At 45.8% G+C, this 26121-nt stretch overlaps 2 protein-coding genes, 1 long non-coding RNA gene and 2 pseudogenes across 4 annotated transcripts; 3 read left to right on the top strand and 2 right to left on the bottom strand.

Moving 5' to 3' along the window:
* Window positions 1-674: 674 nt before the first annotated feature.
* Window positions 675-5180, top strand: LOC112890882 (replication protein A 32 kDa subunit C-like). The gene is made up of 10 exons (XM_025957753.1): window positions 675-850; window positions 929-1069; window positions 1169-1266; window positions 1352-1393; window positions 1543-1620; window positions 2706-2784; window positions 2872-3132; window positions 3418-3500; window positions 4752-4820; window positions 4912-5180. Exons 1-10 carry the CDS (start codon window positions 740-742, stop codon window positions 4994-4996), a joined length of 1047 nt encoding a protein of 348 aa, XP_025813538.1. The 5' UTR covers window positions 675-739; the 3' UTR covers window positions 4997-5180.
* A 3205-nt stretch (window positions 5181-8385) lies between these two features.
* LOC112890085 (probable receptor-like serine/threonine-protein kinase At5g57670) lies at window positions 8386-10567 on the bottom strand. Its single transcript, XM_025956933.1, has 6 exons — window positions 9951-10567; window positions 9698-9855; window positions 9526-9605; window positions 9298-9433; window positions 9039-9188; window positions 8386-8704 (listed from the first exon to the last, which is right to left on the bottom strand). Exons 1-6 carry the CDS (start codon window positions 10414-10416, stop codon window positions 8531-8533), a joined length of 1164 nt encoding a protein of 387 aa, XP_025812718.1. The 5' UTR covers window positions 10417-10567; the 3' UTR covers window positions 8386-8530.
* A 1439-nt stretch (window positions 10568-12006) lies between these two features.
* Window positions 12007-14892, bottom strand: LOC112888474. 2 transcript variants are annotated; one of them, XR_003227822.1, is made up of 2 exons: window positions 14345-14892; window positions 12007-13982 (listed from the first exon to the last, which is right to left on the bottom strand). It is a non-coding gene; the product is annotated as an uncharacterized LOC112888474 (long non-coding RNA). The 2 variants fall into 2 exon arrangements; XR_003227823.1 differs by having other exon boundaries at window positions 12007-12659.
* Window positions 14893-15418: 526 nt separating this feature from the next.
* On the top strand, window positions 15419-17949 carry LOC112889087 (annotated as a pseudogene).
* A 2238-nt stretch (window positions 17950-20187) lies between these two features.
* LOC112889713 lies at window positions 20188-25960 on the top strand (annotated as a pseudogene).
* The last annotated feature ends 161 nt before the right edge of the window (window positions 25961-26121 follow it).

The raw sequence follows: 26121 nt of genomic DNA, 5'->3' as shown, positions 1-26121 counted from the left end.
GCTGCCAGGATTGCCTTGTATTAGACTATTATTATGGTGTACTTGATTGTTCCTTGTACTTTAGCAAGGTCGTATGAGTTCGAGGCTGAAGTCAGTCAGAAGCATTATTTGAAGAAAAGCAAGCTTGAGCACACGTTCTAACTGTAGATGTAGAATTTAGTCCAAATAATGTTGAGTTTTGTTATGTTTTAAGCTTTGAAGTTGCATGGACCTAACTATGTTTGGTTATATGTATATTCTGTTTTATATTACTTCAATGATGTAGTCTGACAGAGTTATCACTGAATCATTCTCTGATTATGGAGTCTGATATATGAATCGGTTCTGAATATGCATTCTACAGAGTTATCTACAGCTCTGATCTTTTAATGCGTGGTATCTGAACTGTCCTATTTTAATATAATGGTGACAGATCTCCTCAGAGCACCCGACTTCACATGATCATTTTTTTCGGGTATTCCATGCCATCCGAATGGCAGATCTTGAGGTTTAGGTGTACAGAGACAGTTCTGCCAACGCCCCTCGTTTAGGCATTGCCCCGCCACCTATACATTACACCGTGACAGCTGTTCAACTTGACCTTTTTACCCCCGCCCGGCACCCGCTCGCCGCGACGGCGAATCCATTATTTTCCCCTTTTTCTTTTCCCGCTCAAACAACCGCCGCCTCGCTCGATCAAATCCTCTCCTCCTCCTCGTCGTCCCCACCGAAGCCGCAGTACCGCACCCACGCGAACGCGATGGCCTCCGCAGCTTCCTCCTACTTCGCCGGCCCGGCGATCATGCCGTCGCAGCGCGCGGTCGCGGTGCCCGACAACTCTGCCGCCGCCGCCGCCCCTTCCCCGGCCAAGGTCCGTGTTCCTTGTGACCCCGCTTTCCACCTCCCCCTCTCCGCCGAACCCTAACCCCATCCGCGTATCCATTCTCAGTCGCGCGACCCCCGCTTCTCCGGATGCGCGCCCGCCACCGTCCGCCACATCGCCCGCTCCTTCGCCGCCGCGGCCGCGGCCGCCGATGGTGCCGGCGGCGGTGACCCCGCCATCTCCATCGACGGCGTCGACGCCACCAACGTAAGCCCCTCGCGCCTCGAAATCCCCTCCTAGCGTTGCATCCGTGTGGCTTCGGTTAACCCTGCATTCCTCTGAAAAATCACCAACTCGTGGGTTTAGGTTTGGGTTCTGGGGAGGGTGGTGAGCTTGGTGAACATGGAGGCTGGCGTGCAATTCACGCTCGACGACGGCACTGGGAAGATCGCCCTGGTGCGATGGTGAGTTGCGATTAGTGTTCCATGTTTTTTTTCTAGATGCAGTGCTGATCTTGTACGGTATGTGACAGTTTTTCCTGGAACGCAGGATCACTGACCAGATGGATGCTAACGAGGTGGCTTTTGTCCAGTATGTCTATGTGATGTTGATAGGCTCTGAGATGTGTTCAGTTTTAGTATTAGCTTTCTAGAAGTCATTTGATATTTTGGCATTTAGCCTTTAGCTATTGGGAAACTGATTTGATATAGTTATTATTTACCTGGCTGGTGTGTATGAAGGAATGGAGTGTACCTCAAGGTTCAAGTCACTCTCGTAGGGTTTAAAGCTAAGCAGCAGGGTTTTGCTCGTTCTATCAGGTAAAGGATCTAAGCATCTTTGGTATTTATGGTCTTTCTCCCTCTGTTTCTATACGCATTAAATTTTGATTAGATTTATAATTCGGGTGGAGTGCTTGTCTTGTTCGCAAAGTTTTATCAATATAATTTGTTGCTGTTAGATGGAGTTTCAATGTTCATAGAACGTGTTGGGGCTGTTTACTTTGTCTCAAAAAATACCGTTCCAAAGTTTTGTTTGTGAACAAAGCTTTAATGCTGTTTTTACGTTAAACCTTTTATTTCCTTTTCAGTGAGATAAGGTTTATCATTTGAATGGAACGCTAGCCTTGTTATTAGGATATTCTGATCAGAAACAGAGTAGATAATTGCAAACAATCATTCTTTTGAGGAAGATGTAAGGGCAAGTGGATATAATTTTTTATAGGCTTTGCCTCACTTGTCTCTTTTATTGTGGTCCACCACCGCACACCTTTTAATTTGGTTGAGATCATGGCCTTGCTCATACTAATTATTTCTTGGCTGTAACCAGTTATCTTACATATGATTTTTAATTTGTTATTATTGGATTTTACTGACATTAGAGCTTAGAAGGTCGCATGTGAATTCATTATTTATTGTCTGGAAACTAAGCTCTATCTTGTCATTATGCTTGTTCCTGTATTTCTCAGTTTGTCTAGTGTATTCACACTCTTCTTTGTGCTTGCATTTGGCTGGGGTTGACTTAAAGCTGTTACATTTCGTAGTGAATGATAAGCACTGTTGAAGCGTTGATAAGATCTCCATTGTTTGCACTAAAGAACTGTATTGTAATTACATTCCTTGTGCACCTCCTTCCTTTGGTTTGATTTTCTGAAGCCTTGTGCCAGCTGAAATATCATCCAAGTTGGAATTTGGATTTTATTAATATTCTCTGTGCATTCTTATTATATTCACAGTGCAGAATTTGACGAGTAACTGATCTGTAGAAATCTAGCTTATTATTGTAGTGTTTGTTTATGAATACTTGTGGAAACCAAATTATTTCTTGCCATGTCTAGTCTGTAAGGACCAATACTTGTTTCAGCTACTTACAACTAGTACTTAGATCGTTGTAATGTGTTTTACAGGCCTGTTATCAATTTCACTGAAATTGTGCTGCATTTCATTGAATGTATGCATTTGCATTTGGAAAATGTCCGGCCAAAGGTAATTAGAGCAAATGACTCAATTTTGTGACAGTTCTATTTTGATAATCTGAGAAAGCACAAACTGTTATTTTCTTTCCATCTGTAGATGCAAGGTCAACTCCCTCGCGCTGTTCAAACAAATGCATCTACTCATGAGATGCAAGCTCAAGTCCCTCACACAGTTCAAACAATTACACCTGCTTGTACACCTTTTTCTGGTGGAGTAAGAGAGCATCAAGTTCATTTTTCTTCTGAAGTAAACCAAGGGCGATTTCCTCCATCAGTTCAAACAAACACATCTAGTCATGTACCCTTTTCTGGTGGAGTGAGAGAACAGCAGGTTCATTTTACTCCTCGATCAAACCAAGTAAGAATCATTTTATTCTTTCACTTTTCAGAGTTCCTTGCTAAAGGAGAATAGCTGAATCTATGAGTTAAATCATATTAGGGATCTGAATCTGATTTTGTTGATCCTGATCTGCAAATTTACACTTGAGCGGTATTATGAATTTAGTTTATTGCCTGTGGTGGCATTTTTCATCGTTGTCTTTTATTTTATCTACCAATTTATATCCATAACTGCCCTTTTGTTTGGCAAGTATGTTTGCCTCTTTTGTGTAACTGATTGTTTAAGATAATTTTTATTGTTTAGTTTTCAGCTTACCCAGCTACTGGTGTACAGCTGAATGCTCTGCAGAGAATGGTTTTGGATGTTATGCAACAACCAGATATACTGTAAGTTCTACTTCTTTGCTGAAAACTGTGGCAAATGATAAAGATATTAAAAGCTTCGAAATTGATAAGCCCTAATCCCAATCAGTGTTTGCAAGTCAGTTCCAACCTTGCATCCTTAATGCTGTTTTGGTGCGCTGCAGATAGGAATCTTTTGGTGTGTTCCAAAAAGAAACTACCCTTTTCTTGTAAATATACATAAACCAATTAGATGTTCAAAGATTAGTAAAGAGAACATGGATTGACATTGATTCATGAGAGAGAATAGAGTTGCATTCTTGTTTTTTTTTTTGAGCGAAAGGAGTAGCTGAGTAACGTTTTGTTCTTTTACCAAAGAGCTCTTGGCCCAGCTTTATTAAAGCTATAAAGAAATGTATTACTGTTATTACATCTTTTGAGATTTAAATGAATATGATGTTTTGCTGCTTTGGCTTTGGTAAAATCTCCACTAGTCTTGATATTCTAAAGTGATGCTGAGCTATGCTGTTAGTTCAAGGTCTGGTTACATAAACAGCAAAGTAACCCTGAAATAATAAGATAGAAAGGCTTTAATCATAATGCACATAAAAAGTGGTTTGGTGCCTACGTCTTGTGTTTTCATGAAAGCAATGTGTTGTGAAGTAAGCTGTAACTATATTAAGGAGCCTCACAAAGAATCAAGTAATCTAATGCTTGCTTGATCCTTTTGTTTGAAGTCTTTTCTACAAATAACTCATGTGACTGTTTGAGCTGTTTCAAGTGATATGTGTCAAAGCTATAGTATGGTACTTGTTTGTGGGTCTTCTGACTTTTCAAGTATTAAGGCTTCTTTGATTTGCCTCCTACTTTTTTACTTTCTGTCACAACAAAATTCCATGTTTTCCCAGTTTTGCATTGGGCATATTTTCCATATCTATCAGGTATCTTGCCAGGCAGAAATCTTGTTTTGGGATGGACTGGATATCTTGCTGACTCTGTGATTTATTTTGTCCTTGTTGTCCTTTAACAGCTACATGACTTAATGCTGCTTTGCCCAACTTAGATGCCTAGTACTCCCTCCGTTCCAAAATGTAGGTCGTTTTGACAAAACTAGATACATAGTTTTTGCTATGCACCTAGATAATCATTGTGTCTAGATACATAGCAAAAATTATGCATCTGGACTTGCCAAAACGACTTACAATTTGGAATGGTGGGAGTATTTCAATACTGATTTCCATGCAAGTATTCTTGTTTTGGAGTTCTGAATTGACCATTGCCTCCACTGTTGCTCAGCGCACATGAAGATGGAGTACATGTTGATGAAGTGGCGAGGAGACTTGGAATGCCAAGAGGACAAATTCTGTATATACCTCCCCCCCCCCCCCCCCCCCACCATATTTCGTCGCGAGCATATACGTAGTGCTGAGTCTTAGTCTTACCTTTAAATCTGCAGGGTCGCTGCCGTGCAGCTGGTCGACTTGGCCTGCCTTTATTCCACCATCGATGACTATCATTTCAAGTCTGTTTTAAATGGCTGATCGATGCAATCATCTTCAGGACTAGTATAACAATATATGAGATTCGTTCCAGTTTATAGGTACTGAGCAGCATTCATGTATATGCTTTGAGTATCCATATCTAGCACACGCACTTTCCTTTTGTACATATAGCACTCATTTTTTAGTGGCCAAGCAAATTTCAGACATGCAGATCGATTAGAATCCTGACCATTAGCATGTGGCAGTTGCTGGATGGACCTGCTTAGTACTGTTTGCTTGTTTTTTTTATTGAATACTGAGATATACAATGATATCTTCTCATCCATTTCTTTCCATGCTTCTCTAGCACCCCTTTTTATGCTTATGAGTTATGAACTTATGATGAGATCTTAACCATTTTATTTTTAGTATGTTTACTCTGGAGATAAACTTGGTGCTCATCACTAATTTCAGTCTCTTTTTTTTTTCATTTGGTTGGTAACTTTTTGCCTGGTGTTTGCAGTTGAACCTGCGTTTCAAATATAGTATTTCTGTCTTGCCCTATTCAAAGTGCCATGGGAATCGAATAAGAAACAGTTAGAATGAATGAAAGAATAGGGGTTTGGTCTGAAAATTTCACTCTTCAACTTGTAAGGTCAACCATTTCAGTTGGTCTCACACTCATACAGCTATACACATTCTCTTCTATTTAAGCCATCTTCTTTTAGGCTGCCTTGTCCAAATAAGTCTTCATCTGCTCTAGACAATAATTGTGCACAAAGCTTCCTGAGTATGCTCACCTAAGCTAGGATTTTCAGAATCCATCTACTGATCAGAATTGTACACGTGCTATCCTAAAAAAGGATTCTTAATTTTCCTATCTAACCAATACCAGTTTGCTAGCACACTACTAGCCTTGGAACCTTCTACAGGCTATACTAGATCCTTCCACATTATATTTACTCTGAGATGCCATATAATAGCTCTTCGTGAATTGAATATGAAGAATGCGTAGAAATAAATGTTGTGGGTGACGGTCTTAAAACACGTCCTGCATTAGTTATACTGTACTTAACGTTCTGGTGTGGTTTGATGTTTGGGATATTTAATATACCATGTCCGATGCTTGTTCCTAAATCTCACTCACATCAGTAAGATAATATTTTTAGAGTTGTGCATGATATGATACATCTGCACCAGGTCCATACTGTGCTGTTGTCCATGTCATTGTTTTTAGTTTTTTGTCTTCTGATTATCCAATGTTTTGTAGCTGTGTACTCATGAACATGTTTCCTTGTTCAACATGCTTAGAACCCATTATATAGGTGAAATAAGACATTATCACAGCCAAATAGGCAATTGCAGCAGGATGTCATTTTCCTGGCTCCCAGCACGTTTGGTATCCTTGAACCTGCCAGCACATTTGGTTTCCTTGAACCCTGCCAGCACATTTTGTTTGATTGCCCCATAGTATTCCAAAACATTAAGAATGTTACAAGCAGTAGCCACCTGTACATGTTTCTGGAAATTTTTGTTGATAGAACTTCTAATGCCTGTTAATGCAATTCAAGTCAAAAATTTGTCCATTAATCCATGTACCAGAATTACTGATCAGTAGTCCTTACCATAGACTTCCGAAATGAATGTCATAAATAAAGAGCTTGCTGATATTGACACTATCTCAATACTATATTTGTTTTTTTGGTTGGCTTATTTGCGTCATGATGCATCAGCAAGGAAATTAGGCCAATAAAAAAACTCTTTTTGTTATTTGAGGTTGTAATCCAAACAGTTAAGCTGTATTTAAGGAAAAGCATGGTACCCTTGTTGAACAACCCCTTTCATTCCTGTGCTGTGGAAACATTAGCTGCTGGTCTGGTGGACTGTCAACAGCAGTTAACCGTCAGGCAGCCCATATCTAGCATTTAGTTGGTGCAGCTGTGCAAGAGATGACCCTAGGAATTGTTCGTCTTTAAATTGTCAATGAGATAGAGATGCCTCATTTGCTGACTCTTGGATGAGGTCGTGCCGAGGCTCTTCATTCTTAGAAAATATGGATTTATTTTCTTTGACGCAGGTGCTCATCGGTAATGTTTGCTTGTGATCTCCCTAGCCCGCGTCATTTTCCAACTTGCCATGTTGTTTAGGCATCGTGAACAATTCCAGTTTGGTTTGAACTATGCCAACCATAAGTACCGAGCAGTTGTGCACACTGAGGACACGGTAGGTCTGACTGTGCTCCAGCACTGAACCCCCTCGCTTGTCGTTTGCAAAGAAGCAAGGTCTTGTTTCTTTCCCGATAGGTCAGAGTAGGTCAGACACTGCACGCTTGGATGTGCATTGGCCATGTGTTGGCCCTTATCTGGGTTCGGGTACCTAAACCCCCTACTAAAACAGCGAAGGTATTATTCCCTTCCGGACACTGGTGACACGTAAAAAGGGTCATGAAATCCTGCTCCCGTCCATCACCAGTCGCAGGCTTCTTTTCTTGGCTCATCACTTCCTCCCAACTGAACTCCATATTCTAGAAGCCACTGTACTCTGCCAGAGGACTAGTGTACTGTCAGACCAAATCATTTGGCAGAACGTCCAAGCAAGCAGGCCCCCAGAAAAAAGGCTTCGAGATCGAGTGCCAACTCCACTACAGTATTCATGTTACTGTACTCGCACTACAATTATACTTGAAGAACACGCACTGAATAATCTGTTCTTGATACGCATGGAAACCGGAGTCCGGAGTACTCCACTCTAGCTAGCACCCCACCCTGTAATCGTTTTCTAAACAAAACCCCTCTCTTCCCTGCCCTTCTTCAGAGGGAGGGAGTTGCTTGCCGAGCCCCAGACACGCTCAACAACTTCCATAGCCTTGGAAAGATGGGCACCAGCAGCTGCTACACCTGCATAGGCCATAGGATCCTTGACCCTTTGCCTTTCCCCATGGCATCGCAGGAGCAAGCGTCCAAGCCCTGACGCGGAGCCCAGCTGCCCGGGCAATGCCGGCCGGTGTCCATGGGGCGCTGGCCGCGGGCACGTATCCCGGCTTTACCAGGCACAGCTCGACCTGTCCCAAGCTGCCACCGCGCCACGGCAACCGCTCGCCCCTCGCCCGCAGCCCCCCAGCCAGGCGAGGTCGCCAGCCCCCACTTGGCATCGGCAGCTAACCACCCACCTGGTGACCGGCAGCGGCACACCCCCAACTGCCCACTAAATTAGTGTCACGCGCTTGGTCACCGTCGCCCAACTGTAACCCAATTGCTGCTGCTGCTGCTGCAGCCTGACAAAGTGACAAGTCAGCCTGTCAGCGCCGGCCGACGAAATCCCAGTTCGCCTCCGGCTATTTCGCCTCTGAGTCGAGGCACTACCATGCTCGCGATCGCCCGTGTTACGCGCGGCAAAGTACAGTCTTTTGATGTGTATAATGTGTGTGGATCATGTCACGATCAATGGACTGATTGGTACTGCAGTACTTCCTTTTCGTATTCGTACACTGACGGTTGATGAAGATAACCTTTGTATGTACAAGTGGGCCCACCCTACGAGTAGGACGGCAAGCAAAAATTCACATCTCAGAGTTTGTTTAGGTTATGATGCATGCTAATTGCTCGTGGTCGATGAAGACGAAGAGGGGGACGGGGTGTTGAACTCCTTGTCCTCGTCATCCTCGTCGTCGTCGAGGTCGTCGAACCACCGCGGCCCCTCCTCGTCCGCCGCCTCCGGCATCGCCCACCGCTCCTGCTGGATCTCGCCGCCTTCCAACAGCTCCAGCACCTGCCACCATCAGCGTTAACCCGCGGACCACCTCATTACATTACCTCTGATGCCACAACCGTTACAGGTAAATTAAGCAACGGGGGAGTGGTTCGTGGTGGGTCACTAGCAAGCTGCACGCATGGAGACATGTGCTTCGGGCGCCCTGCCACGGACGCCGGCCCTAAACTAGGGCTAAATTTACCTCGAAACTCGAACAAAAAAAACTGCAAGTTGACAGTAATGTAGGCTGAATTCCAGCCTAAGCACAGTGCTCCGGAAGCAGACAAGCGCTGTTGCGTTGTTAAGGCGCATACGGTGACCTGCCACTTCGGATTGACCTGACCCCACGCACCTCGGTCATGGACGGCCGCCACGTCGCCGGCGCCCGGACGCACAGCGACGCCACGAACGCCACCCGCCTCGCCTGCTCGCCGTCGTAGTCGCCGCCGAGCCTCGGATCCACCAGGGCGTCGATCTTGCCGTCGGCCAGCAGCGGCCGGGCCTGCACGCACGGCGTCGCGAGAGTTCGCGAGCGGTTTCATTTAGTGATCACTGATCGGTGGTCTACTGGTTGGAAAAGCGTGCGTGGCGGGTAGCGACGTTTTGCTTACCCAGCTGAGGAGGCTCCGGTGGCCGCCGTCCACCGGCTTCCGGCCGGTCATGAGCTCCAGGAGGAAGACGCCGAACGCGAACACGTCCGTCTTCTCGTCCACGATGCCGTGCGTGTAGTACTCCGGCGCCAAACACCTGGTCAACAAGACACCACGCCGTCATTCCATCCCCATGGCCATTCGCCTTCGTTTCGTTCTTCGATTCGATCAAGAGCAAGTCAGGATTACCCGAAGGTGCCTTCGATGGGCGCGATCGCCCGGTGCGTCCACTCCGACGGCAGCCACTTGGCGAGCCCGAAATCAGAAATCTGCCACGCGAGGGTGAGGGCGATCAAAATCCAGTCACTTTTCTGACGATTTGGCTGCAGGATCACGAGCAGAGCCACGGCACGGCACGCACCTGTGGCTGGAGGTCGTCGGTGAGCAGGACGTTGGAGGCCTTGATGTCCCGGTGGATGATCCGCCTCTGGCAGCCCTTGTGCAGGTACTCGAGCCCCCTCGCCGTGCCCACCGCAATGCTGCGCCGCGCCGCCCACCCCATCGCCGGCGACCCCTCGTCTGCCGATCATCATGCAAGAAACCGTCAGGCGCCGCGCATTCATTCACTCGCAAAATCGCTGCCATTTCGAGAACGGCGGTTGCGTGTACCGTACCGTGGAGGTTGGCGGCGACGGAGCCGCGGCGGGAGAACTCGAAGACGAGGTAGAGGTCGCGGTCGACGCAGCAGCCCAGGAGGGCGCACACGTTTGGGTGTCGCGCGTGCCCCACCGTGCCCAGCTCCGCCAGGAAGTCCCGCTCCCGCCGCTCGCACGCCGACGCCCCCATCAGGCGCTTCACCGCCACGGCGCGCCCGTCGGGAAGCTCGCCGCGGTACACCTCCGAGGACCCGCCGCGGCCCACCAGGTTGCCCTCGTGGAACCCGCCGGTCGCGCGGTTGATCTCGTCGTAGGAGAAGCACCGCCACGCGGGCCTGTGCGGGGACTCCGGGCACGGCTCCTGCGCTTCTTTACCAGCGTCGGCGGCGGGCGACGCGGGCGGCTTGGACGGTGACCGGTGTCCGCCGATTGAGAGCAGCAGCCTCTTGAAGCTGCCGCTGCTCCGCAGGTACAGCGGCTTCATCTTCTCTCCCCCGGCCTCGGCAATGCCGGACAGCCGGAGACGCGGAGGGAGAGCACGGCGATCAAAGCAGAGGAGGGGCAGGAGGGGGACGCGACGCGACGAAGTGGCGGTGGCGGAGGAGGAGGGAAACGGGAGCGGGCATTGATGGGCAGTAACGGCGAGGGAGGGGGGGGGGGGGGCAGTGTCTCGCGAGTGTCGCGGGAGGCCTGAGCGAGTGAAGGCGACGGGCGTTTTGTGGACGGCGGTCCCGGCCCAGGCCCGGGGTGGGGTGGGCGCGGCGCTCCGTGGACCGGCCTCGGACAGGACCCCGGCGGTTGCGCTGCCAGCAGACGCAGCACCACCAGCAGTGCCAGACAGCCCGAGCTCACGGCACAGTTCAGCTCCAGCCTCCAGCCTCCAGCCTTCAGCACACCTCAGCCTGTCAGCGAGCTGAGCTGAACTGAGCTGAACCCGACACCTCATTTTCGAGCTCACCTAGGACACAGTGCTGTCAAAATTCATGCCATGAAATCAAAATCACCGCGCTTCGAGCGGAGCCACGCTGTCGCGTGCGCCCGGCGGCGTGCCGCGACGGCGATCGCAGCGTCAAATCTCAAACTGGAAGCTTTGCCTGAATTTCCACCGCTCGCCATAACTCTGACTGACGTGCGGCTGTACAACCCATTGACAAACACAAGCGTTTCCGTGCAACTTTTACTTCTTTTTCCTTCTGATTTTTCTCAAGTGAAGTCCACGGATGCGTGCGGCCATGGAACAGGTTCAGAACTTCAGGTGGGCGTGACTGCAGACTGACTGGCTGGCCGGGGTGTGAGACTGAGCAGGGAGAGGGTGGGGGCGGCGGCGGTTGCTTATGAACAAGGGAAGGAAGCGAAGCGAGGGTTCTCTGCACGGGGGATCGATCGAAGCAGACCCTTCTGCTGGCTTCTGCAGTTCTGCCACCGGTTCCACTGTGCAAAAGGCCAAAAGGGCGCTCCTCCCCGTGCCGGCCGGCCGGCCTGCTGAAACTGACGGCCGACGGTGAACAGAACCGCCAGCCAAGCTCCCGATCCACAGTGCGGAGAGAACTCTTACTCTTATCAGTGTCACGTCTCTAGAAATGAAAAAAAAAACAAAATCTGCGTTGCAGCTTACAGTGTCAAGCGTGTCCTTGTCATTGCCCGTAGCCTCGTACTGCCACAGTGCCGAAAAGAAAAACGCGTCCTTTTTTTTTGCGGCTAGTGTTCTGACTCTTCGGGGGTGGAGGATTGTGTCTCTGAATTTTGCATTCAACGGCGTTGTTGCGCTCTTGCAGACAGTCGTTAGCCGATGTGCAAATATGAGCCGATGGCCTAGGTTTAATATGTTCCCATGGTCAGGTTTATAGTGTCGGTGAGAGGATTGAAGCTCACCGGTTTTTAGGTTCGTTTCTCAAAAGACATGCTTGAGACAGCCTCTGTAATGTGAGGTCAACCTCAAGCTTTCTTAAGATCTCCCCCTTCTGCACACACTACTGGTGCCCTCATGCTTAAGGGTATGGTCCAGATTTTGGACCATATCATAGAATCATGTATATAAATTGACGCATCCGAGCCCAAAAGTGGATCTCTCTCATGTCTGAACTTTGCAAGCATGCTATGATGCTGAGAGCTGCCTGTTTTATTTACTTACTACCAGTGGCTTACATATCAGCATGTATTGTTGCATGAACAATATACCCCACTACAGCTAAAAATAAAATTTGCCTTGGCTTCACAGCACACGTTTATACCTTGCACAAATTGACCAAATAGTAGGTATCTCCAACCGCTCACAGTGATGGTTTGTCATGTCCTGAAATGTAGAATGTTTTAGACCAAAACTAAATGAGGACTGAATTCTATCTGACGTGCCTATGAATCCGTATGGTCTTTCTATTATGCTTAAGCTCAGAGCAAATGTTAGAGGCATTAGATAGAAAATAATAAGGATTGTTTAGAACTCAAGATAGTTCATTCAGTGGCAGAACAGCTAGGCAGGCAAAACTGAGCTTGTTCTAGCATTCTGATAACCACAGGCCAATAAAGACCGTCAATCTTGGTTTTTACTTTGTTCAGAGCTTCTTGAGATGTGCACTTGGATGAATCACCTGGTGCCTAGTGGGCATAGAATACAAATAATTCAGATTTGGTTGTAATATCAGTTCATACAGAATATAAAATATGTTAAAATGCTTTGGTCCAAAAATTTCAGATAATTCCTTCATCGGACTTCTGGATCATGCTTATCTGGACATCAACAATGAAAATTAGCTGCTGTGAGAGAGAACAAGCAAATGGCAAAAATAAATAAATAAATCAAGCAACAAGATATACTGGCTCTTTATGATAGAACCTAAATATACCTCAGTGGTATAATATCTCAATCGATGCAACAAGTAGAACATAATCTCCTACTTATACTGATACGTCCAGTAAATATGTATACAATATAGTTTTTTAGATGATGCTATGAAACAGGAGAAAAGGATACATTGATAATGATCATTTGCAAGAAAATAAATAATCAATTGAAATAGAGAGATTCATGGAAAGAACATGCCTAGCTATTATATTTGTCTACTATTTGAATATGTATCATCATGTGACTGTAAATAGTATATTAGTTATTAAGCGTAAGACAAGGTTGAAATGTGTTATCAGTCTTTTGGTAATGCCAACTAAAAATGTCAAATTTCAAATAATTGGCAATCAAACTATTCAAATATTGACCACAAACCACATCAGTATTTTCTTTGAAGCTGCAACTTGCAAGTTTGTGCTATCTAAAGATGCAGCCTGCCACAAAGATGAAGTAAATTCCCCTGAAAATTATAATATATTCAGACAAACAGAACATCCAGGTATTTTTTATCGCAATATAGGTGATGAGCAAATGGTTTTGGCATGCGCAGGTATTGAATGAACAGAAAAATATGCACACAGTATTGCCTATGATTCTCAATTCTAATGTTAGTAAATATTTGTCACCACTTCTTTTTGTCCTCTTTTTCTCATAGAAAAATCGTGCCATCACTCTAGGAATTACTTTTCAATATATGGCGGCAAAAGATTGATGGGTTTAGAACTTGCACATCAATATAAAGGTCTCCCCTGTAATTTCTCGGTCTCTCTGGATTATCAAGTTGATAACGGTCCTAATTAGGTGGCCGCTCATACAGCAGCAAGTAATAAAACATTGTTTCCATGTTTCCTTTCCTACCCCATGGATTATCCTTCTTGGGTTGCAAGCCATAGAATCTCTCAGCATAGCTTGCCTCTGCCTTAAGCAGTAAATACTAAAACATGGGCAAGTGCTTAGGCAGTACTTTAGCTTGCTTCCCCTGCAGGAGCTTGATACGGCCTCTGCTTCTGCATGAGGAACATCAGGTTCCCCTGCAGCAATTGTTCTTGTCTTGATCGAATTTCAAAATCAATATCTGTCATCTGAGGAAGATCCGCAACCTGATCTTCCGAAAACTCAACATGGCTATCTTTGCTTAGAGCTTACGTTTTCTCACTAAGCACCTAATCAATTGAGCTGCAATTGATCTCCCTGCATTAGTGTCTCCTCTGAAAGCACATCATTTAAAACAAGTATTAGCACGCACTACCAATGTTTCCCCATGCCATATACAACAGGAATAACAGACCCTTCATTCAAGGAAGTCTCAACTCTCTGGCAACAGCAAGAGTGCGAGCAGTTCAGCAGAGCCTCTTTCATTTGCAGAAGTCAGACGACAACAACACAGATGTTGTCCATTCTTTTATATAATACAAAACAAATTAGCAACAAGAGGACACACAGACATTGAGATAAATTGCTAGTCTAACAACCATGAACTCTTTTTCAGAAAGAATAATAAAACGACTAACTATTCAAGATGGATTGGAAAGTGATAAAGACATAGGGTGAGAGGAGAGCACTTGACTACCTCGTTGGCCGTCACCATGTCCAATGAGAGAGTTGAGGACGAGCACGGCTACTAACGAGGCGATGACAAGCCAGCCGGAGAAGCTGAACGGCCACCTTTTTCTCGTGTTACCGGCGGCCTCCGCCCCCGCACACTGCTCCTGCGCTGCCCTCGTCGGTCCTCCCAAGGAGGGCTCTCCCCAAACTTTGTGGCTGCCACAGGCGCGGGAGCATTGAGGCCCTGAGTGGAGCGGTCGCCAGGTCCGACCATGCGGTCTCAGCTGTGTCCGCCGTGGCGCGCCGGGGAGGGGAGTAGGTAATGGCTATGGCAGGGAGGCGGCGCCTCGAGCATGAATCGGCCGCGCGCGGAGTCCCAGCAACGCTGCGCCTGTGGCCCTGCGTGCTATGACGCCCATGGATGCGCTCGATATGTGGCACGGGGGCGGTGGGGAAAGAGGCCATGGCTGCTAGATTTCCCAGATTGCAGGGGCTCAGCGAAGAGCAGCGGCCCGTGCTGCAGGCGGAAGAGCCGAAGCGGCGGCCGGCGGGGAGACGGAGAGGCGGGTTCGCGAGCATTCGGCAGCGGCTCGAAACATCCGCACTGACCTGCATCAAACGGTCTGTACCGCGTGTTGGTCGGATCGAACGGTAGGTGGGTTAATGGGCGACGTGGCATCATGGATGGCCCGCTTTTGGACCCAGGATTCGTGTTTTGAGATGAGATCGTCGTCAGGTGCGAAGTGCGGTGTTCATTTCTGGGGCTGTTTCTGGGCCGCATTAGTTTATGGGCTACAATCTGGGAGACGTGACAAGCATCAGAGCCCATTTGAAGGTGCACCGTTCGGCTGGCCCGGATGCTTAGGAAGCGGGTAACTGTTTCATGCTGAGCTTGCTTCCTTAAACAATGGATGGCGCGCAACCGTGAATGCTTAGGAAGTGGTGGGTAACTATTACATGCTCGGCCTTTTGTTGGATGGGCTTGCTTCCTTAAACAATGGACGATCACCTTTCTTTGAGTTCTGCTAGTGTCAGTTGCTTCCATAGTTGAAGCTCGCTGGTCGGCAAGCTGAATGTTGACCAGAAACGCCAGTTTACAATGAAGCAGGTTTGCTTTGGGCGTTTCTGGTTGCGAATCGGTGTTCTACTCCCTGTTGGGATGATCAGCTGCCTGCAGCATGAAAAACAGCACTGCCAATGCTAATGAGGTCCCCAAATTTCAGGGAAGAGAATAAACGTGAAATTCCGTACTCTGAATGGACCTTTTGTGCTGTCGGCCGTCAGAATGAGATTAATCATGCGTTGTCCTACAGTACTACGTGCTGTTTTCAGTTAATTAGTATTTACCGTCTGACCCCGACTGGTTAGTGAGTTACAGTGAACATCGTGCTACCTGATAGCACCTACCAATTCATGCCGTTGCTTCACATCAAAGGCTCAAAGCATAAGACCTCCGAGTCGTCGCACCCATCTGGGCCAGTGCTGCTCGCCTGCTCCCCAAGCTAGCAAGCGCGGTGCCTCTGCGCGGCACAGGTCTTGTGCGCGCCCTCCTGGTCGAGGCGGCGCGACGCCCTGTGGGTACAGAAGCGGACACGATCCGTGGTTGTGCCGGCGCCGTGCGTTTCGTGGCGCGCGGGGGCTCGGCGTTGGTAGCCATGCCCAGCCATCGTTAGGAACCAAATCGGCGGAGAACCGCGCGTCGTGCAAGTCGGCGGAGAACCGCGCAGTGACTGCGGCAAAGCTGCTGAGTGGTCGCCTCCGGCGCGGCCTTCCGTCGCTGTCGGCTTCCTCGCGGCTCTCGTCTCCGCCGGTATTGTCCGCGCGTGGCTGGTGAATAGCTAGAGGAACTGAGCTCAAGGGGTTCCGCCCGGAACAAGACCGTTGATCAATTGGAACTCGGAAACCCTATCGACGCCGGCCGCCGGCGACGGGAGGTGTAGCGGTGCTGTATTTTGCATCCAAATGAGGGGTGTTTTTAAAAATGGGATTCTGGTAGTTTACACAAAACCTCCTAGTTTGGATCGCGATTCATAATCGCGATCCGAAGCATACTATCTAACAGTGGAAGGGGAAGTGTGATTATAGTCACCACAAGGTGTTCGGATGTTGCATCAATGGTGAAGACGATGGAACCATATGACGTGGCAAAGCTACCACAGGATATGTGCATGCAAATATTTATTCGACATGCATTTAAAGGTGAGGAAGACAAGTATCCCAATTGCTAAAAGTTGGAAATTCCATTGTTGAGAAAGACTTTGGGTTCCCTATTGTCTAGTACTCGAGATGTTGAAGAGTGGCAGAGTATTGAGGAAGACAAATAATGGAATGTTAAGCAAGACAACGACGGTATCTTGCCAGCACTAAAATTAAGTTATGATGCACTTCCATCACATCTACATGCATTCTTTGCTTCCCTGTCCACTTTCCCAAAAGGTTACGAGCTTTTCACAGATTCTGTTGTTATGTTTTGGATGGCATTGGGGTTGTTGCATAAAACTAGGAAATTAAGGAACCAATAACTACTGGAACAAAGTACTTGCATGAATTGCTTGGAAGATCTCTTTTCCAGGACCAGTATGTTGTTTATGATGGTACCATTCGGGCATGTAAAATGCATGATCTTATTCATGACCTTGCGATATTTGTGTCACAAAAGGAGCATGCAATTGTTAGCTGTGAAAAAGTTGATGTCTCTGAGAGAATTAGGCACCTAGTGTGGGACTGTCTCACTGTCAGGACTTCACAAAGGATGTAAAATTTCCCAAGAACCTCAAAAAGGCATGCAAGGCCAGGACATTTGCAAGTAGATACAACTATGGTACTTTGAGTAAGGCCTTTCTTGAGGACCTTTTCTCAACTTTCAAGCACCTACGTGTCTTGGTTTTTTCTGCAGTTGGGTTTGAAGAGCTACCGAGTTCAATTGGCAATTTGAGGCACCTGAGGTACCTGGATCTACAATGGAACAGAAAACTCAAATCCCTACCAAATAATTTATGTAAATTGGTAAATCTACAAACAGTTAATCTTGGTAGATGCAACCAACTGTTGGAGGTACCAAGAGATGGGCATGGACTTGTCAACCTTACATGGTTTGCCCTGACCTCAAAGCAGAAATATTTACTGAAAGATGGATTTTTTGGTTGGTCTTCCTTGGCATTTCTGCAGTTGAGCTATTGCCCTAGGTTAACATCTTTAACAAACGGATTCGGCAGCCTCACTGCCCTCCGAGAGCTACGGATATCCAACTGTCCGGAGCTGGCTTCTCTTCCCTCTGCTACAAGGCATCTATCCAACCTCCAGAAGTTGTCGATTAACAATTGTGCATTGTTTGATTTAATGGAACCAGGGGAAGCACTGACTGGGCTGAGGAGTATTCGTTGGCTCCAACTTGTTGGGCTTCCGAAGTTGATGGGTTTTCCGGAGAGCTTCAAAGCTGCTGCACCCTCTCTTCAATATCTTGTGATCGTGAACTGCAAAGGGTTGGAGAAGTTACCAAGTTTCATCCAAGATTTTACTTCCCTTAGGAAAATTGTGCTTCATAGCTGCCCTGCATTGAGCAGCAGATATGCGGTGGGAACCGGTGAGGATTATCATCTCATCCATAATGTCCCTTTCATACTATGTTGATGGGAGACTCTTACAAACTAATCTCAAAGGTAATGCTTATCTTCTCTAGAATTTTCTCTTGTGAATTAAATTCATTGATAGTTTTCTCTTATACCAACCAAATATCCATGGGCATGTGATAACTTAAGATTCTACAGTTCATGCAATAAGTTTTGTCCCACTTTGCATCTTCATGTACAGGAGACTTTTAGTCTTCTGCCAGCTCCTTTTTTTTAAAAAAAATGTTCATCTAGTTTGACCATGTGGCCATATCGAACATATGGTGATCTATCATCTCCCATGAATACGAAATAGGTAATAATGCCTACTTTATGTGGAGACTATCATTAAAGGAAATATTACATTTAGACTGTACCAATCTGAATATTGGTTTTAACCCATTTAATTTGCATAATCAAATTCAGCAGTCTAATTAGAGGTTAGAATTTGAATGAGTTCTGAATCAGCTTGGGTATAAGTGCAAGAATTATTTCTGTCCTTTATATTATGCATGTCCATGTCAAATCCATGTTCATTTTTTTTGTTTGTTTAGATAAATTTATTGGTACAAAAGCTGATGGCAGAACCCAACCTGGAACTTACAAGCACTCGTGGTCATTTAGTAACAGAGTACTTATAAACACATGTGCTCTCAAAGCACAACCACCTGTCCACCAGTTACCATGCTGCAAGTGTTTAAGGCGAGATAAGAGCAAAAGTAGTTCCTAATCACAGTACTCAACTTGTTTCAGAACAGGAATTCAACTTGTTAGGATGACCAGAAGACTGGAGTTTGAGAGATACATTGAGGCCAGCCTCAGGCATTTGTTGACATTTAGTTTATGAGCTACTCCACATAACAGGAGAATCGCTGGTGCATTTGTGGACACTCATCGATGATCCTGTAAGCCTTGCTGGTCAGTTGGATGAGACCATCCCGGATGCAATTTACAACAAAAGGCCGCATCGGGCGCCATCTGGTTTCTACATGGAACTTTGGCATTGAGAACATAGGGCAATCATTATTTGTATATTTGAAAAAATCATTATTTGTATATTTGGAGCATACATTTAGCCCAATTCTTTTGGTAGCTAACCTTGCATCTTTGCCCCCTTTATTGGAACCCCGTTCATTATAAGAGTTTGCTGTCTCATAGCTTAACGTTTTCCCCTTTCATCCAAAGTTGACATCCTAATCAACATAGGAGGAGCATCAACAGTTTGCAACTCAGGAGGGTGTATTTTGAACTCCATATGTGTGTGAGGGTGTACAGTTTGGAATTTGACTCTCAGTTCTGCCACGGTTAGCTTCTTATCAAGTTGAAGTTTGTTGGTCCCGAATCTGAATGTTGACAAAAAATGCCGGTTTTAAGTGCACATGTTTTTGTTTCAGGCGCTTCTACTTATGATAATAATCTTGGTCAGTGTAATAGTTACTTGACTTATCAGTTAACCCTTTTCCCTTCCCATCCAAAATTAGGCAACCTAATCGACACAGGAACATCAAGAGTCTGCAGCTCAGAGCAGGATGCATTTTGAAATCCGCAGGTGACCTAGTGTGGACAATTTGAAATCTATTAAGGCAGGCCTAATGTCCTGAGACTTTATCCATATATTCGAAACCTTACTCTGAATTCTGCTACTGTTAGTTGCTTTCAAAGTTGAAGCTCGCTGGTCGTCAATCTGAGTGTTGACCAGAAACGCCAGTTTAAAATGAAGCAGGTCTGTTTTGGGCGTTTAAGCTGTAAGTGAAAATACAGCCTGTTGAGATGACCAAATTTCAGGGAAGAGAAGAAACCTTTTGTGCTGTCAGTCGTCAGAGTGAGATTAACATACGTTGTCCTGCACCTGCAGTACTACATGCTGGTTTCAGTTAATTAGTATTTACCGTTTGACACCGATTGATTAGTAAGTTTCAAGCAGCTGCACGCACTACATGTAGCATGCTGTCAGTCGTCAGACCTTCGTTAACTTGTCATTATGCAGGCACCATCGTCTTCGTCCCCGGCTGCGGGCCAGTGCTTCTCCCCAGGCAGCCAGGCTAGCAGCAAGCGCGGTGCCTCTGCGCAGCATCGGCCTTGTGCGCGCGCGCCGTCCCGGTCGAGGAGGCGCAGCGGCAACGCCCGCGACGCGACGCTCTCTCGGAACAGAAGCGGACAGGCGTTTGTGCCGCCGTGCGTTCTGCGGCGCGCGAGGAACGGGCGTTGCTTGGTGGCCATGCTCCGCCATTGTTAGGAACCAAATCGGCGCAGAACCGCGCACCGTGAAGGAAAGCGCAGCCGCAGAGACGGCGGCGAAGCTGCCGAGCGGTTAGCTCCGGCCTCCGGCGCGTGCGGCCTTCCGTCGTTGACCGGCTTCCCTTGCGCTTCATTCGTCCAGCGCGGCCGGTGAAGAGCTTCTTGAGGATCTGAGCTCAAGGGGTTTCGCCCGGAACAGGACCCTCCATCGCTCGGACCTCGGAAACCCCGTTGAGCCGGCAGCCGGCGACGGAAGGTACCGGCGGCGCTGGATTTTGCAGAAAACCCCCTAATATTAATCGCGATCAAAATTCGGGGTGTTTCTAAAAATAGCGTTATGGTATTTACAGAAAACCTCTCAGTTTGGATCGAGATTATTAATTGCGATCCAAACTGGGGGGTTTCTAAAATTTAATGTCCCGGTAGTTTACATATGACCTCCTATTTTGGATCGCAATTAATATTTTGCAGGAAACCCCTTATATTGACAAATTAGTCCCTCTTTGGCTCTTTGCGCCTGCTGCCCTCCTCGGCTCGCTCCCTCCAATGGCGATGGCTCCCGGCGGCGCTCGAGATTCCTGCGGTACGCCCTCCAACCGCCCGGCCGCACCTAGCCGCCCCCCTCGTGGTCACCCACTCATCCTCCTGCACCCTCCTCCGTCCCCGGCGGGTAGACGAGCTCTAAAAAGCAGGTATTGTCTCTGCTCCCCAGTCATTCCTCAACTGAAGCGCGCAGTGCTTTCTTGGCAACTAATCGTCCTTGCTCTCGTTTTCTCTATCAAGCAGGGCTGGGACTCTGGGAGTTCTGAGAGGAATATTTTTCCCTCGTTCTTCAGACTTCAAGCTCAAGGCAGATCTATGGTATGCATTTCCCATCTTCAATATGGATCAATGTTACTTGCCAGTTGAGTCTCATATGCTTCCTGCAATTAGCAGAGATGGACATGTAGCAAGCCATATTCGACAAATCACTAGTTATATCATGTCTGATAGGGAGGGAAGAAGCAAAACGTTTCTTCAGACCTCTCAGGAAACAATTTCTAACAGTCGACAAGGAGATATCCCTGTTGTTCACTATATGTCTATATGCGATCTAGTTTAACCTTGATACTAGATCTTGAGTTCATCACTGCATGGCTTAACAGGACATTGAAGAATAAGCGTTTCACTTTTTTTTTCTCGAATACGCAAGAGAGCTGCGTATCATTGTATTAATAGAAGAAGCCTTTCACTCATTCATGTTTCGATTTAAAGAGGAACTGTGGTCTGATACTACTACGCACAAACAAGCAGTTTGCGTCACTGTAAACTGTGGGGTAAACATCAACACAAGACAGTAAGTTTCAATGAAAAAACTTTTTAGGCATAGTGATGAGCAGCGAACTATCTTTCATCCAAATGTGGACCTCATGCTGTCACAGGGATTCAGTACGCACACAGTACCTTCTATGAGGAGCAAGAATCATAATCCTTTTGTTGGACCAACATCTTCGGTTGGCAATGGGGTGTCAATCGGACTGAAAGTTGTCCCTCTTGCTTTTAAAAAGTAATATCAGTAGTAGTAATGTATCCACTATGGACATTCTTCTTTATATGGTTCAACAGCCAAAGAGTTTTTCAGTCAGAATCCACCCCAAAAGTAAGAAAATAACTTTTTTTGCTACAGAGTTTCAGCTACTCAATTATAGTTGCATATTAGCAAGCTCAACTATCCTATCTCAGATGGTCTGCCTATGTTCCTGGAACAATTCTAGTTTTGACGACTGGGCTTGGTGTCCAGTATACTGACCGCATCAGCGTTCTGGTAATCACACAAATTTTCATTAGCATGCGATTGCTCCTGTTAAAATCCTGTAACCACTTAATCAGTCCCTTATCTTCTTTCTGCTCTAAAAAACTCCAGGTTTCATCTGCTGTACCAGAGGGCAAAGGTGTTTCTTCTTCTGTATCAGTGATTCAGTGGTGGTTGCTACAATGTCTGCTATTGCCGCTTCCTATGGTTTGTAGATTGACAATGGCTATTTAGCATATCATGAACTCTGAGTAACATGTCGTCTCTAAATAGCATCTTTGATGTTTTTCTTTCTACGTATACATAGGTTTACACCGTCTCTGAAGAAGCTCTTCTGGAGCATATTCTTTTGTAGATGCGTGTACATCCAAGCAAGGCGGAAGGAGACCTTGTACGTGTCTCTTCTAGATAGGAGCTGGATGTTGATCGGTTTGCTCCTGTGAGATTGTGACCATATATACTATTGCGATACGTGCTGCTTGCCAGTAGCAATCATGCCACATGTACCGATGACATTTTTGTATTGTAGGAAGATGCCAGGGAAGCGCTGCTTCGTGTGCACTATCGAAGAGCAATCGATCTCTAGGGACCCTCCTGCCAGCGAGCCAGAATTGGAGGAGACCGTTTTGTGCGCCCGGCCCGGTGATAAGTGCCTCCAAGGAAGGAAGACTTGGTCATCGCATGACATGTTTGTGCTTCTGGGCTCGGTAAAATTTGGGGGCAAGGACGACGGGCTAGGATGCTGCATCCACCCATTCTATTTAATTAGAGAGACACATGAATGTATGTTCGGCAACTTCATTGCTGATCTGGCTGTCAACGCTACTAGTACCAGTTGACTTGTTTGTATAATGAGGGGAATATGCTGCCAGCATCGGTATTGCTGGATTCCAAGGGTGTCCCATGCTGCTTCGAGTTTTTAATTATACAGTACTATACTACAAAATTTGAGGGCTGATAGGTTGCTCTTATTGTGCTTTTTAGAAATTGTATGCGTACCTCCATCGAGGTGGGCAAATTAACCAGCCTACTAATACATCAGCCAGGGTGTGGTCTGTACTGTACATCAGCGCTTCCACTGCTGAAATCTGTAGGTTGTTCAGGTCTCCCTGCTGCCCAATCAGAATCTCAATTCCTCCACTGATGCATTTCTTGGTGGCTAATCGCCCTTGCTCCTCATTTTCTCTTATCAAGCAGGTCTGGGACTCTGGGAGCTCTAGGAGGAATATTTGGCCTTGATCTTCAAGCTCAAGGCAGATATATGGTATGCATTTTCCATCTTCACTCTGGATCGGTATTACTTGCCAGTGGATTATCATCTACCTTCTGCAATTAGTAGATATGGACACGTATCAAGCCAAATTCCGGAACGCACTAGCTATCCCATCTCTGATAGGATAGGGAGGAGAAGGCAAGAAGCCAAACGTTTCTTCAGACCTCTCAGGAAATTACCTTTAACAGTCGCCAAGGAGAGATACCTGCTATACCATTTCTAGGACCAACGGGATCCTGAATTCATCACTGCACGAGTTAGCTGTTCACATCTTGTGGTAAGCATTTTCAGAATCATTCTATGTACACAGGACAATTCGGTTTTAGGGAAATAACACTTATTAGGTATAGTGATGAGCAGCGAACTTTCATGAAAATGTGCACCTCATGCTGTCACATAGATTCAGTACATACACAGTACCTTCTAATCAAGGGCAAGGATCAATAAACATTTTCTTTGCCTAACATCCCCGGTTGACACTAAGCTGTCGATCGAGCGGAAAATTGTCCCTCTTACTTCTAATATAGTAGTATTAGTGTTGATATATCCACTATTCACAGCATTAGGAGTACTACCAGTAGTCCAATATATATATCTTACACCTGCCATTGTTTCTCTTTTAATATTATCTTTATGTTGCACATTAATTTCTCATATATTTACAAGGATGTGTAAAAATAGTAATTTACAACCAACATGCGAATGATTGCATCTTCCATGCTCTGTTTTATGCTATCAAATGAAGCATGAAACCCTGTTTTACATTTATGATTTCCGACCAAGTTTAATGAATGCATGATGCCAAGAATAGAAAAGTGAGAGAAATCTATTTAAGTCACCTCACAGAGTCACCGGTCCCTTTGTTATTTTGCAGTAGACAGAGTGCCAGCCACTCACTCACTATGGCAGAGGTGATTATAACAAACTTGGCTACCTCAGTTCTTCAGAAGGCTGCATCCTTTGGTACCGATTGGGCTGTTAATGAGATCAAGTCAGCATGGAATGTCAAGAAAGAAATAGGAAAGTTGGAAATGTCACTGAGACCCATCTGTGCTGTTCTCAGAGATGCTGAGAGCAAGAAGTCTACTTCTCATGCACTTCAGGAGTGGCTGGATAATCTAAAAGATGCAGTATATGACATAGAGGATGTTTTGGACGACCTGGCCACAGAAGCTCTTGAGCAAGAAGTTCATAAAGATTTATTCTCTCGATCCAAACACGTTCTTACTTACCCTTTCAAATTGAGCAACAGACTAAAAGAGGTTCGTGAGAAACTTGATGACATAGCAGCCAATAGAGAGCAATTTGCTTTAACTGAGCAGTCATTTGATATCCAATTAGCCAGAAGCAGCATGAGGGAAACACATTCCTTTGTGAACGAATCAGATATTGTTGGAAGAGATGAAGCTAGAAAGGAGATCATTGCAAGTATTCTCACAGCTTCAGACTCCGCGTGTCCATTATCTGTGCTTCCCATTGTTGGTTTAGGAGGCATAGGAAAAACTGCACTAGCGAAACTGATTTACAATGATTGAACTTGTTACCAAAAAGTTTGAAACTAAGTTATGGGCATGTGTCTCTGATGTCTTTGATCTTAAGAAGATCCTGAAGGACATAATAGAATCAGGTACTGGTAAGAGCAATAAACATCAAAATCTCGAGACGCTACAGAAGAAGTTGTGTGAGCTCTTACAGGGAAAGAGATATTTTCTTGTGCTAGATGATATGTGGAATGATAAACCTAGCGATTGGGAAGATTTGAGAAGCTTGCTATCCAGTGGTAGAAGTGGAAGCGTGATTATAATCACCACCCGCAGTTTAAATGTCGCATCACTGGTGAAAACTTTAGAACCACATGATGTAGCAGAACTACCACAGGATGAGTGCATGCAAATATTTATTAGGTATGCATTCAGAGATAAGGAATGCAAGGACCCCGAGTTGCTCAAAATTGGAGAATGCATTGTGAAAAAATGTTGTGGTGTTCCCTTGGCAGCAAAGACATTGGGTTCTCTTTTGTTTAACTGCCAAGATATTAAAGAGTGGAGATGCATGGAGGAAGACAATTTGTGGAATGTTAAACAAGACAAAGATGGTATATTGCCAGCACTAAAATTAAGCTATGATGCACTTCCACCCCATCTACGAGCATGTTTTGCATCCCTATCCACTTTCCCTAGGGACTATATTCTTTTTGCAGAGGACCTTGTTATGTTTTGGATGGCACTAGGATTGGTGCATAGAGGAAGCGAAAGCAAGGATATGATGTCTATTGGAGAAAGATACTTCCATGAACTTTTAGGAAGGTCACTTTTCCAAGATCAACTCCGATTTTTTGACAAGACTATTGTGCGTTGTAAACTGCATGATCTAATTCATGATCTTTCAATAAAAGTGTCCCAAAAGGAGCATGCAGTTGTTAGCTGTAGAGAAGTTGATGTCTCTCAGAGGATTAGACACCTAGTGTGGGACCATCAATACTTCTCAACGGAGATGAAATTTCCTAAGCAGCTAAAAAGGGCATGCAGTGCAAAGAACATTTGCAAGCATAGGCAATTATGGCACTGTGAGCAAAGCCTTTCTTGAAGGCCTTTTCTCAACTTTCAAGCATCTTCGTGTCCTAATTTTTTCCACCGTTGGTTTTGAAGAACTACCAGATTCGATTGGGAATTTAAGGCATCTAAGGTACCTAGATTTACATTTGAATAGTAAAATCAAATTCCTGCCAAATTCTTTATGCAAGCTGGTAAATCTACAAAGGCTCAATCTTGCCTGGTGTGACAACCTTGTAGAGCTACCAAGAGATATGCATGGACTTGTCAACCTTATGTGTTGTTCCCTGACATCAAAGCAAAAATATTTGCTAAAACATGGGTTTTGCGGTTGGTTGA

This window comes from Panicum hallii, chromosome 4 (assembly GCF_002211085.1).
Source record: "Panicum hallii strain FIL2 chromosome 4, PHallii_v3.1, whole genome shotgun sequence".
Taxonomy (NCBI): domain Eukaryota; kingdom Viridiplantae; phylum Streptophyta; class Magnoliopsida; order Poales; family Poaceae; genus Panicum; species Panicum hallii.
Note: the sequence above shows the minus strand (reverse complement) of the source record. Positions and strands in the feature narration are given on the sequence as shown.